The following is a 13,762-nucleotide window of genomic DNA, read 5'->3' on the forward strand; positions in this document are numbered from 1 at the left end:
AGGAAAGGAGGCAACCAAGGTGAGGGTGGAGACCCAGCAGGGGCGCGAGGCCCGGGTGCGGGGCCTGCCGGAGGGGCGGCTCCGGGGCGCGGCGGCCGGCCGGGCGGCGGGCGGCCCACGGGGCGCAGAGCAGCGCCCAGGCGGGGTGCGCCGGCGGGGGCTCGGGCCGCGTCAGGGCGCCGGCGGGCGGGGGTCTGTCTGGTTCGCCGAGCGCCAGGCCCTGCAGCGGCCCCAAGGCGCGGGCCGGCCTGGCGGGGAACAAGGGGCGATGACTGCCGGCGCGGAAGGACGCCCGGGCTGAGGGGCGCGGACCCGCAGCCCAGAAGCGGGGGGTGAGGGGCGGCGCCACCTCGGGGGGGGGGGCGCCGGACGCCCGGGGACCGGACTGCGGCGGTTAGGCGAAGCTCCAGCGCTGACCCGGGCCTCGCCCCGCCGGCCGTTGCCCCTCGTGGCGGAGGCCGCTCCACCGCTCACCTTTCCGCTCCATGGCGAGACCGGTAACCGCCAGGCGCCTGCGCACTCGAGTGGCGCTGACTCCCGCTCCCGCCGCGGCCCAAAACCAAGCCCGCGCACACCCCGCCCCCCAGTTCCCGCCCCGCCCCCGCCCCACGACGGCGCGCGCCTGCGCGTTGAGCGCGGAGCCTACCACCTGCTCGCCAGGAGAGGGGGGGCTGTATAGAATCGGGGGATGGGAGGAGGAAAGAACGCCGAGTGTGAATGCTAAAGAGGTGCTGAGAACCAGCTTGGAAGCCTGGCGCGGTCAGGTTCGTTCTCTCTGCAGGGCTCTTGCGCCTAAGGAAAGGAGAAGAGCGTGGCTTTGAGGGTTGCCTGTGTGCTGAGTCAGTGCTCCGCAGCCAACAGGAGCCCGCCTCAGTTTCCTGGTCTGTAAAGTGGATTTAATCAGGCATGTCCTAGTTTCTTTGCTGAGCTCTTGTGGGGGTCAGTTCAGATACTATAGAAAGAAAATGAGGGCGGGCGGGGAAAATTACAAGTGAGAAAGAAAAGAAAGTTGGAGCAGCACAAAGGAAAGCCTGGAAAGAAGGAGCCTGTGACCTTATCCTCACTCTAAAAGTGAAAACCTTAAATAAATGAAACAATTTTTTAAAAAAACCTTATAACTGAATTTTCTCTTAAAATTTCACGTTTAAGGGCGCCTGGGTGGCTCAGTTGGTTAAGCGACTGCCTTCGGCTCAGGTCATGATCCTGGAGTCCCGGGATCGAGTCCCGCATCGGGCTCCCTGCTCGGCAGGGAGCCTGCTTCTCCCTCTAACCCTCCCCCCTCTCATGTGCTGTTTCTCTCATTCTCTTTGTCTCAAATAAATAAATAAAATCTTTAAAAAAAAAAATTTCACGTTTATATGAAGGCTCTAAAGGAAGGAAGGGGGAGAATAAAAACAGTGTATTTTCATTTTACCACTTTATCATCTTTTCAGTACGTGATGAATATAGTTGTCTTGTAGGATGTTTTTATACTTTTCGAAGTGCATTATCTCATTTGATATTTATGACAACTTAAAGCAAAATATTACCTCCACTATACAAAGAAACTAAAAGTTGGAGTGTATGTGTACCCAATCTTGGGTGTCCTGATCCAATGATTCAATCATCAAACCCATATTGTAAAGCAAGGTTAGCAAAGTTTTTATGTAAAGGGCCATATAGTAAACATCAAGGCTTGTGGGCCATAAGATTTCTCTCAGCTCTTCAGCTCTGCCCCTGGAGCTCAAAAGGAAAATAGAAAATAGGGGTTGTGTTCCAATAAAGCTTTATTTATGGTCCCTGAAATTTGCATTTCATGTAATTTTCACGTGTCATGAAATACTATTCTTCTGTTGATCTTTTTCAACTATTTCAATAATTCTTGGCTCAGGCCTTAGTTTGCCAACCCCTGTTGTAAAGTACTAAAGCTGAACAGGGTGTAAGCTTTGAAGACCCTTTCCCTAAAAGAAGTTAAACTCTATGGGGAAGACAGACAAGTAATTCATTGACTTAAGAAAGGAAAATGAAAGTATAATAGTACTGCATACGTGAAGCATGGGGGATTGGGCGGGATTTTATTGAGCAAAGTAAGTAATTAAATTCAGCCAGGGAGGAGGCAGCTTTTGAACTGGGTCTTGGGAAATGTGTAGGGTTCCCATAGGTGGAGAAAGAGATGTTAGGCATTCCTGAATGAGAAAATCAGTTGAGCAAAAAGGCACAGATTTGGAAACTTAAGGGTGGGGGCGGAGCTGGTAATGACTGAAGTGGATCCAGTGGAACCTGAGGCTAGAAATGCAGGTTGGCCAAATTTGATATTTAGATAATTAATGTCTGTTGCATGGAACCTGAATGATAGCATTTCTGGACATATTGCAAAAGAGGACAGCACCTGTTGGCCAAGGAAAACTGCATCCCAGTTTCCTCCCCACTCTACTTGAGAACAAAAGGAGAGTTGGGACAGATAGGCCCTGGAGCCTGAGGATTCTACTAGCTCAGGAAAACCTTGTGTGATTTAGAAAAGACAGGAGAGCTGTGGTGGCTGATGAAAAGTCCCAGAATTGGCAAAGTACTCTTCCAACAGAAAGTGAACTCTATGAGGGTAGGGACCCTGTTTGGATTTTCCTTGAGGTGTCCTCAGTGCCTAGCATAGTATCCAGCACTTAGGAGGTGCTTAAATATTGTCTGATCAAAGAATAAATGATGTGCAGTTTATGAGAAATTCTGGACGAGAGAGAGAAAACACAGTGGGACAACGTGAAGCTGTGCTAACACCCAAGTGGGTTACTGCAGATTCATCAAAAAGGAAATAAGTTTAACTTAGCATGATTTTGTCACATCTATTCTGGCTCTGACTGATACTGCTTCTTTCTCTAAGAGCTTACTGTTTAATAGCTCATTTGAGAATTTTTCCAGAGTCAATGTCAAGTTCACTGGATTGAGTTCCCTGAATTGACCCTTTCTCCCTTTTTTTTCCCCATTCTCTCAGCATGTTCAGTTCTCCACACTTTTTCTAAAATCTGTATAGTTGTTCATATGAGCTAGTTTGTTTCCCCCCTTTCTAAAGCCTATGCCTTTAAGAAACAAAACAGATTAACATAGGGGGAAAAAAAAAGAAAGGCAAACCAGGAAACAGACTCTTAACTATAGAGAACAAACAAGGTTACTGAAGGGGAGGTGGGCAGGGGGATGGATTAGGTGGGTGATGGGTAATAAGAAGGGCACTTGTGAAGAGCACTGGGTGTTGTATGTAAGTGATGAACCACTGAATTCTACACCTGAAACTGATATAACACTGTATGTTAATGAACTGGAATTAAAAAAAAAAAAAACTTGAAAAAATTAAAAAAAAAAAAAAAAGCCTGTGCCTTTTTTGTGCTTCTTGCTTTAAATGTAACTTTAAAAATCTCTCCCCACGCTCTCATCCCCAATTTCACAGGGCTTGTCCTATTCTGGATTTCACCCTTCCTCTTCAAGTGGCAGCATTCTTGCATGCATACCCCTTTTGCACAACTGTGTTTCTCAAATTCTTTTAAAAGTAGAATTATTTGGAGAACTGTTCAGGAGCAGTGTCAGAATTTAATTTCTGAAAACATCCCATTCCCCGTGAGCTAATTTATTAAGACTTCCCTGGGATCTTCCCTAATGCTTCTTTGAAGTTTTTGAAATGTGATCACCTAGAGTTTAGGACACACATTTCATCAAACCCAACATTCCCTACTTTGGTTACCACAAACTCCTACAGTTTGTCCAAAGTGTTGATCTGAATTAAATTCAAAATATCATTTCCCTTTATAGCTTCCCCTTTGTCTTGTGAGATGAAGAGGACAACAGAACAAAGTGAAAATATATCAGATGCTTAATTTTGCAGATTCCCAGTAGATGTCTGCATAATTGGAGAACCCCGACAGAATTTTATATAGTTTTGTGAAGTATATTGGGAAAATAATTATATTCTAGGCTGGAGTTTCAGGAATCACATGGCACGTTCAACAGAAGAATTGAAGAGAATTGAATGAAAGGATTGAGGTGTGGGTAGGGTTAAGGGAAACCAAGAGGGAATGGTGAGGCATCTGAGGACTAGCAACAGTGGGAGTCTTCACCACCCCTAGGCCTGAAGGGACAAGGGGTGGAGGTGTTAACCAGAACCCAATAATCCCTTATATATTAGTCTGCTTAGGGCTGCCATAACAAAGTACCACAAATTGGGTGCTTAACAGAAATGTATTGTCTCATCGTTCTGGAGGCTAGAAATCCAGGTGTCAGCAGGGTTGGTTCCTTCTGGGGACTCTGAGGGAAGGATCTGTCCTCTATCCTTGGCTTGTAGAGGATTCTGTGTCTCTTTATATTTTCTTCCTTCTATGTGTGTCTCAGTCTGTGTCCAAATTTCCCCTTTTCGTAAGGACATCCGTCACACTGGATTAGGACTTACTCTAACGATCTCTTAACTTCTAACTCCTCTTTAACTTTAACCTCTGTAAAGATCCCATCTCCAGATAAGATCACTTTCTGAGGTACTGGGGGTTAAGATGCCAATATATCTTCTTTTTGGGGGGGGACACAATTCAACCCATATCAGAATTGTAGTGATAAGAAAGATCTGCCGGAGGGCAGCTGTACCCTTTGGTAAAAGGATAACCACTGCCCAGCAGGGCATTCAATGCCCAACTTCTTACTCCTCATCCTCTCAGGCTAGCACCTCCCACTGACTGAACCAACTGGAAGTTAGAAGACAAGAGTGCCTGGGTGATGCAGTCCGTGCAAGCCAGCCTCCCAGGGCACAGAGAGGGTGGAGAAGGGTGGAGGGCTCATCTGGAGGGGCAAACAGAATATCCAGCACAGCCTGTCTGGGCAGTCTAGAGGATACACCCAAAGTGGCTAGCACTTTCCAAGCAAGTAAGTCAGCCTTTTGGCCTCCCTGGCCCCTGCAGAGGCTTGAGAACAGAAGCTGCTCGGAGATAACCCCCTTTCTGGCTTTTTCTTTTTTCTTTCTATAAAAGCTTAAGCTTCACAAGGAAATTGTGCTGGAGTGAAGGGTTGGGGAGGGTAGGGAAAAGAATAAAAACCTTGACTTGGTGGAATGGGAAACTAAGTAAGTTCTTTGAGGTCTCAACTCTGTCCTTTTGGGTGCTCTGCCCACAGCAGGAAAGTTGGAGGGGAGAGGAGATTCTCTAGCAATGAGGAGGTGACAGAAGTTGGTGGTTCCAGAGGCAGGTAGAGCCCTTGCTCTGCTCCCTGCAAGTGCTTGGGGAGACAGCAAGATGTTGCAAACTGAAATGAGCTGATCATGTCCAACTCTGTGTTCTTTTTTGTTGGTAACCATACCCGCCAGAGAAGTTTGAAGTGATGAGGAGTTGCCTGCTCCGCATCCTCACTCCCAGAATATGAAGAAAAATGTTGCAGACTAAAATCTGCCCTCCCCCCCACCCAACAACCTTTGTTAAGCATTCATTAGCAGGCAGGCACAAAACAACTCCTATGACTCTGTAAGTTCTTTGAGGTCTCTCTGTCCTTTTGGATACTCTGGCCACTGCGTGAATGCTTTACTGCTTTACTCAAGGTGGGGTAACAGATCACAGAGGCAGGACTCCGTCACCCACAGAGTCAGCATCAGGGAACCAGAGACGGAGTCTCCTTTATAATTCATTATGCTGTTCCAATCCTGATCAACACGAGGTGTCATCAGAAACTCGTGAAATGAGTTGCCTATTAATTTGTGTAATGGATGTTATTTAAAAAAAAAAAAAAGTGGCCGTGGGCAGAATTTGCGGTAATCACTGACTCTGAACCCCTTTGTCAAAGCCACCTTCCAATTAGAATGTTCGCAAGCCCCTCCTGACACAGGAATCACAGATTAGAGTGCAAGCTGCACCTGGGTGTAAGTATAAGTAACGAGCACCTACAGATGTTATCCGGTCTTTGCCAGAAGTTTTAATATGCCCAAGTATTTTATTTTGGAAAAGGTGGATTCGTCTCTTGAAAATTGCCAATTTAAAAAAAAATACAAAACCACAGGAGCCCAACACTAGGGGAATGGTTTAAAAAGTTCATAGCACATCCCCTCTAGATGAGTTGCCAAAACAAGGACACATCGAATCCTCTCTAAGGTTCTGTAAGTACCAGAAGAATATCCTCACCTAGAGGATCTATCTGTAGAATGATCTAGAGGATCAATCTTACCTTGATTCCAGGGGGGAATCCCAAAATATTTTAAGGCAAATTATAAACTTCATGAGGTGGAGGCCAGGCCAAGATGCTCTGCTATACTAAATATGTTCAAGGGGCTGTGCAGACTTGGACAAGAAAAATAATGGACTGAAGATCAAAAGTATTTTCCCTATTTTCTGAGCAGTGCATAAACCTCCCCGGCTCTCATGGGACCCCAGGTAGAGGAAATACATAATGTTAGGGATTTAATTTCTCCAGCTTGGCAATCCTAGGGTCAGAGCAAAAACAGTGGTAGGAAATACACAGAAATGGCTTATGCACTTGAATTCTGATTTCTACCTGCTGCGCAATGTTGAATCCATTTTACTTTTCCTTCTTTCAGATACTTCCCACCATGCTCACCCTCGTGACAAACATTTATTGAGCGTCCAGCTGCAGGCCAGGGCTGTGAGAAGCAGAGGAGGGAAAAAACCAACGCTTTGCCTTATGGGACTCAATAGCTAACTCATATAATAATTACTGTTTACTAGACACTGTTGTCCCTCAGCTGTCAAACAACACTACCAAACTGGTGCTATTATCATCATCTCTGACAGATGAGGAAACAGAGGCACAACCAAGGTCACCCAAGCTAGTAAGAGGCAGGGTTTTGAATCCGGGCCATCCAACTCTTGAATCCACACTCTTGGCCACACACCATATCACCTATCTCGTTTAGTGGGGGATGGACATATAGATAAATAGTTCACACAGTGCATAATGGTAGAAGCGCAAGGTACCACGGGAGCACAAAAAAGAGGCCCACTTAGCTCAGGATCTGAGGAAGGATGTTTCTCCTGAATGAGATGACACCTGGACAGCGTTGGGAAGCATGAAGAGGTGGGAGCTGGGAATAGAAGAGAGTGGAAAGGAAACGCCAGCCAGATAAGACAGCATGGTACTGGGGAGTGGGGTGGGGGAGGGCATAGACACCACAGAACCACTGGAGAATAAAATGCAAGGGGGTGGATGGGAGAGAGTTGGCTCCTCACGTGTTTGTTGGGCCTCTTCTATGTGCAGGACTATAGCAGGGCTAGAGCATCTAAGGAGCTTGAACTTGAAACTTCCAACATTTTGCTCCCTTACCTGCTGAAATAACTTTTAAACTACCGCCATGCAAAACATTCGACGAACTAGAAGCAAACGTGTACTTCATCAATCTGACAAAGGGCATCTATGAAAACCCGACAGCTAACATCATATTTAATGGTAAGAGATTGAATGCCTTCCCCCTAAATCAGGGATAAGACAAGGATGTCCATTCTCACTGCTTCTATTCAGTAGTGTACTGGAAATACCAGCCAGGGTCACTAGGCAATAAAATTAAATAAAAGCACACAAACTGGGAAGGAAATTGACACTTTGAAATAAAAGTGTTACATCAGCTTCGAATGCCAATTTGATACCCACCATCATCCATTAATATATGTAAAAAAAAAAAAACTAAAATCACTTTGTTAACTACATGAAAGTTTACATTACTCCTTTTTCTCCTTGAACTTGTGTTTCTAGTCCATTTTACTGTCACAGAAATTTATCCTCAAGTGATATAATGTTATGCTTTAAAGTCTTTACTGAAAGTTGAAAATCGAGCTACCCTATGGCCCAGCAATTGCACTACTGGGTATTTACCCCAAAGATACAAATGCAGTGATCTGAAGGGGTACCTGCACCCCAATGTTTATAGCAGCAATGTCCACAATAGCCAAACTATGGAAAGAGCCCAGATGTCCATCAACAGGTGAATGGATAAAGAAGATGTGGTATATATACACACAATGGTATACTACTCAGCCATCAAAAAAATGAAATCTTGCCGTTTGCAACGATGTGGCTGGAACTAGAGGGTATTATGCCAAGTGAAATAAGTCAATCAGAGAAACAATTATCATATGATATCACTCATAGGCAGAATTTAAGAAACAAGGCCGAGGATCATAGGGGAAGGGAGGGGAAAATAAAACAAGATGTAATCAGAGAGGGACACAAACCATAAGAGACTCTTAGCTATAGGGAACAAACTGGGTTGCTGGAGTGGTGGTGGGTGGGAGGATGGGGCAACTGGGTGATAGGCATTAAGGAGGGCACGTGATGTAATGAACACTGGGTATTATATAAGACTGATGAATCACTGAACTCCACTTCTTAAACTAATAAAAAACTATATGTTAATTAATTGAATTTAAATTTAAAAAAAAAGGAGGTATGAAACAGGAATAAAACCTCACCTGGGCAAGAAAATAACTGCAAAGTACTGGAATTGGAAATAAAATCCAAATGATTTACAATGGAGAAAAAAAGTCTTTATTGATCATCCTATCATACTTCTCTACCACATAAATGTGCGTTTACATTGAAATTTAATTTTAAAAAATTTTTAAATATTTTATTTATTTATTTGAGAGAGAGAGAGAGAGCATGAGCAAGAGGGAGAGGAAGAGAGAATCTGAAGCAGACTCTGCACTGAGTGCAGAGCCCGATGCAGGATCGATCCCACAACCTTGCGATCATGACCTGACCTGAAACCAAGAGTTGGACACTTGACCTACTGAGCCACCCAGGCACCCCGATATTTAATTTAAAAACATTTTATGGGTGCCTGGGTGGCTCGGTCATTAAGCGTCTGCCTTCGGCTCAGGTGGTGATCCCAGGGTCCCAGTGGGAAGCCTGCTTCTCCCTCTCCCGCTCCCCCTGCTTGTGTTCCCTCTCTCACTGTGTCTCTCTCTGCAAATAAATAAATAAAATCTTAAAAAAAAAAATTTCCTGAGATCATAATCTTCTAAAAACTTTCTTACCTGTTGTTACAAGTATTCTTATTGCAGGATTAATCAAAATAATGTATAGCATCATTTTTTGATAAATGAAATTTTATTGCAAATGCATCTCAGTAGAATGGTAGGTGATTTTTCTCAGAGTCCTGTGTCATTCCATTTCTATTTTTTTTAGTAGTGGCCAAGAAAACTGGCCCATATAAAACAAGTAGATGGGAATAGAAAGGGTTTTGCTATAGTAATATAATTCTCGGATTATTGTAATCATTTATCAACTGATGATTCCAGGAGGTCCTTATTCAATTTTGTCAAAATCAAATAATGGGAAACCATCTGACTTGCAAAAAGATGTGTTCATTCAAGTCATTCAAGTTATTTACTTTCTCAATCCAGACACCAGTATTTCAATATGTCCCTTTGTTTGGACCCCTGAAAGGAATTCAGTCTCGGGGCAAAAGTTGCCAGATACTATGGGCTTGTGTTTTTCCATGAGAATTTACAACACGTAGTTAAAGCCCTTCTTTTCCTTTTCTTTTTTTAATTTTATTTTATTATGTTATGTTAGTCACCATACATTACATCATTAGTTTTTGATGTAGTGTTCCATGATTCATTGTTTTCGTATAATACCCAGTGCTCCATGCAATACATGCCCTCCTTAATACCCATCACCAGGCCAACCCATCCCCCCACACCCCTCCCCTCTAAAACCCTCAGTTTGTTTCTCAGAGTCCATAGTCTCTCATGGTTCATCTCCCCCTCCGATTTCCCCCCTTCATTTCTCCCTTCCTACTATCTTCTTCTTTTTTTTTTTTTTTAACATATAATGTATTATTTGTTTCAGAGGTACAGGTCTGTGATTCAACAGTCTTACACAATTCACAGCATTCACCATAGCACATACCCTCCCCAATGTCCATCACCCAGCCACCCCATCCCTCCCACCCCCCACCACTCCAGCAACCCTCAGTTTATTTCCTGAGATTAAGAGTCTCTTATGGTTTGTCTCACTCTCTGGTTTCATCTTGTTTCATTTTTTCTTCCCTTCCCCTATGATCCTCTGTCTTGTTTCTCAAATTCCTCATATCAGATCATATGATACTTGTCTTTCTCTGATTGACTTATTTTGCTTAGCATAATACTCTCTAGTTCCATCCATGTCGTTGCAAATGGCAAGATTTCTTTTTTTATGGCTGCATAATATTCCACTGTATATATATACACCACATCTTCTTTATCCATTCATCTGTTGATGGACATCTTGGCTCTTTCCATAGTTTAAGCCCTTCTTTTCTAGTAAAAGAAAAATACACCTGTCTGAATTAATCTGCTGGCTCAGATTTAGCTCCAAAATGGCATTTGATTACGTAGCATGAAGGCTCTATGAAACCACATTCAACATTATTTGAAACATTTGATCCATATTTGGCTTCTACAGAGGATAAAGATAAGCTTAGAGAGAGAGGGTGCCTAATATTACGGAAGGGGTTGACACCCCTCCCAATGCCCAAATACATACGGTGAAGCCATTGCACAGGTTAGTTCGATATATTAACTGGGACCAAAGTTAGTTCATGGAATGCCTGAAATAAGTGGGGACAATTTTGCCATTTCACAAGCTAATTGTGACTCAGAAGAGGACACAACCACCCTGTTTTGCGGTCATGTAGGCAGAAACAACGTCAGGTATCTGGAGGCACCTGTGCCCACGTTAACCTACTGGGAGCTTGGGAAGTCTATCCACAGATTGATTACATACACTGCCTCATGTCGGACTTGCTTCAGATTACAGGTGATCCCCGTTACTGGGGAGTGATGGGCCGTTACAAAGCAGAAGCCCTTCTTGAAGGGACAGCTGCAGGCATATTTTTGCTCAGGGACTCTGCAAGAGGACTACCTCTTCTCTGTAAGCTTCCGTCCCTACACCAGATCCCTGCATGCCCAAACCGAACAGCTGAACCACAACCTTAGTTTTGATGTTCATGACCTGTGTGTATTTCACTCCTCCACTGTAACAGGACTTTTGGAACATTAAAACGATCCCAGTTCTTACATGTGTTTTGAACCACTGCTTCCCATATCACAGGAATTTCCCTTTTAGCCTGCAATGTATCTGCCATGCAGTAATCTGCAGATGCACTACATGAAATGGAATTGATGGACTTCCTTTACCATCAATGTTACAGAATTTTTTAAAAGAATATCATTACATGGGGTGCCTGGGGGGCCTGGTCGGTTGCGTGTCAGACTCTTGGTTTTGGCTCAGGTTCTGATCTCAGGGTGCTGAGATTGAGCCCCACGTCAGGCTCTCAGCTGAGTGTGGTGTCTGCTGGGGATTCTCTCTCCCTCTCTGTGCCCCTCCCCTGCTTGCGATCGCTCTTAAATAAATAAATCTTAAAAAAAAAAAAAAGGTGGGGCGCCTGGGTGGCTCAGTTGGTTAAGCGACTGCCTTCAGCTCAGGTCATGATCCTGGAGTCCCGGGATCGAGTCCCGCATCGGGCTCCCTGCTCGGCGGGGAGTCTGCTTCTCCCTCTGACCCTCCTTCCTCTCATGCTCTCTGTCTCTCATTCTCTCTCTCTCAAATAAATAAATAAAATCTTTAAAAAAAAAAAGGTATCATTATAAACAAAAAGTTAAGAGAGAACTCTTCTGTTCTCAAAGGGCATTAACTAGATCTGCTTTTATGTGCATCGGAGAGTCCACCTATAATAAGCACACATGTCCCTTTAGGCTTTTTTCAGTACAATATATAAGCTTGGTGTTAGTATCTGTCAGATGTGATCTGCGGTTACTTACATAAGTGTGGTGCCTATTGAGAATACAGAGAATAGGGGCGCCTGGGTGGCTCAGTCGGTTGGGCGACTGCCTTTGGCTCAGGTCATGATCCTGGAGTCCTGGGATCGAGTCCTGCATCGGGCTCCCTGCTTGGTGGGGAGCCTGCTTCTCCCTCTGACCCTCCCCGCTCTCATGTACTCTCTCTCATTCTCTCTCTCTCAAATAAATAAATAAAATCTTAAAAAAATGATTTAAAAAGAGAATACAGAGAATAAAGCTACGGGTACAGGTGTTCGGTAAGGCTACAAAAATATTTTGCCGATTTAACCAACAATTTGGTTTTTAACGTCCTTGGTAATTGAGTGAGACAACTCTGGGGCATTTGCTATGAAGAATTCTATTTCTTACCGAAAAGTGAATTACTAAGATTGGATGAGTATTTCAACTTTAATGTTTAAGTTTTTTTTAAAGAATCTTTCTATAAACTTCTGAAAGCAGCGATGCTTGTAGTTCCATAAATTAAGATTTGAAAGTCCAAAAAATAATGACTATCTTCCTTTTAGAAAAAAAATGCAATTTTCTGGCCACGAGGGCATAGTGGCGTTCTCTTACGTGTTGATATAGTTTATATTCAGTCTCCTTGTCTCTTCTGCAAAAGGTACTGTTTGTAAACCAGGTTTTATAAATAATAGTTCTAAAATTCCAGATTTAAAAGGTTGGTAGTAAAATTTTATTGATAGGTTAGGTATTAATGAGTGTAATGAGTGCTTTAACTTAAAAGAGACGTTTGGGGCCCTGTAGACGCCACTGCCCCGGAGCCACCCACACCAGCCGGCCTCCGTCAACCCCACCATGGTGTTCCTTGACATCACTGGTGAGGGCGAGCCCTTGGGCCCCGTCTCCTTTGAGCTGTCGGGGGACAAAGTTCCAAAGACAGCAGAGAACTTTCATGCTCTGAGCACTGGGGAGAAAGGATTTGGTTATAAAGTTTCCTGCTTTCACAGGATTATTCTGGGATTTACGTGCCAGGGTGGTGACTTCACGTGCCATCATGGCACTGGCAGCGAGTCCATATATGGGGGAAAATTTGATGATGAGAATTTCATCCCGAAGCACATGGGTCCTGGCATCTTGTCCATGGCAAATGCTGGACCCCACACAAACGCTTCCCAGTTTTTCATCTGCACTGCCAACACTGAGTGGTTGGTTGGCAGGTGCGTGATCTTTGGCAAGGTGGAAGAGGGCATGAATATTGTGGAAGCCATGGAGAGCTTTGGGTCCAGGAATGGCAAGACCAGCAAGAAGATCACCATTGCAGACTGTGGACAAATCTAATACATTTGACTTGTGTTTTCTCTGAACTACCAGACCATTCCTTCTGTAGCTCAGGAGAGCACCCTTCACCCCCATCTGCTTGAAATATCCTATAATCTTTGTGCTCTCACTGCAGTTCTATGGGTTCCATATTTTCCTTACTCCCCTCCAAGTCTAGCTGGATTATAGAGTTAAGTTTATGATTATGAAATAAAAACTAAACAACAGCAACAAAACACACAAAAAACCCAGACATTTGGAATAGCTGCTGCAATGTAATCCTGTGTGTGATTTTTTTTTTAAAGATTGTATTTATTTATGAGAGAGAGAGAGAGCGATTGGGAGTGGGGGATAGGAACAGAGGGAGAGGGACAAGCAGACTCTGCGTTGAGCACAGAGCCCGACTCAGCACAGAGCCCCACTCAGGGATCATGACCTGAGCCAAATCGAGAGTCAGACGATCAATTGACTGTACCACCCAGGTGCTCCCTGTGTATGACTTTTAAGTTGACATGTGCAGTCTAATCATGGATTCCCATGCTGAGCTCCTATTCCCATGATGAGTTTGTGAACCATGAAGGAAGTGAGACTAGAAGATGCCCAAACAAGTCAGATAATAGTAACGACAGTGGCTGCTGATGTTGAGGTTATTGTTAAACTGTAATTAATAATCTGGATGGCAGTATTTCTCTTTGCTTGTAAACTCTCATAGCTGAGTT

The 13,762-nt window shown here is 44.1% G+C and overlaps 2 protein-coding genes and 1 pseudogene across 3 annotated transcripts in view; 2 read left to right on the forward strand and 1 right to left on the reverse strand.

The window, feature by feature from the left end:
- The window catches only part of SRPK1 (SRSF protein kinase 1), an 81,351-nt gene extending 80,775 nt beyond the window's left edge, over nucleotides 1–576 (reverse strand). Inside the window, exon 1 of one of the 2 annotated variants that reach the window (XM_034991819.1) lies at nucleotides 475–575. In XM_034991819.1, coding sequence (XP_034847710.1) covers nucleotides 475–487 — 13 coding nt within the window. In that variant the 5' untranslated portion in view covers nucleotides 488–575. Of the gene's footprint in view, nucleotides 1–474 lie in introns of both variants that reach the window. The other variant, XM_034991820.1, reaches the window with a different exon arrangement.
- Nucleotides 486–11,158, forward strand: LOC118000889 (annotated as a pseudogene).
- A 958-nt stretch (nucleotides 11,159–12,116) lies between these two features.
- LOC118000890 (peptidyl-prolyl cis-trans isomerase A-like) lies at nucleotides 12,117–13,132 on the forward strand. The gene is made up of 2 exons (XM_034990806.1): nucleotides 12,117–12,143; nucleotides 12,531–13,132. Exons 1-2 carry the CDS (start codon nucleotides 12,117–12,119, stop codon nucleotides 13,062–13,064), a joined length of 561 nt encoding a protein of 186 aa, XP_034846697.1. The 3' UTR covers nucleotides 13,065–13,132.
- The last annotated feature ends 630 nt before the right edge of the window (nucleotides 13,133–13,762 follow it).

This window comes from Mirounga leonina, unplaced genomic scaffold, assembly GCF_011800145.1.
Source record: "Mirounga leonina isolate KUSES-001 unplaced genomic scaffold, KU_Mleo_1.0 Mir_53, whole genome shotgun sequence".
Lineage (NCBI taxonomy): Eukaryota > Metazoa > Chordata > Mammalia > Carnivora > Phocidae > Mirounga > Mirounga leonina.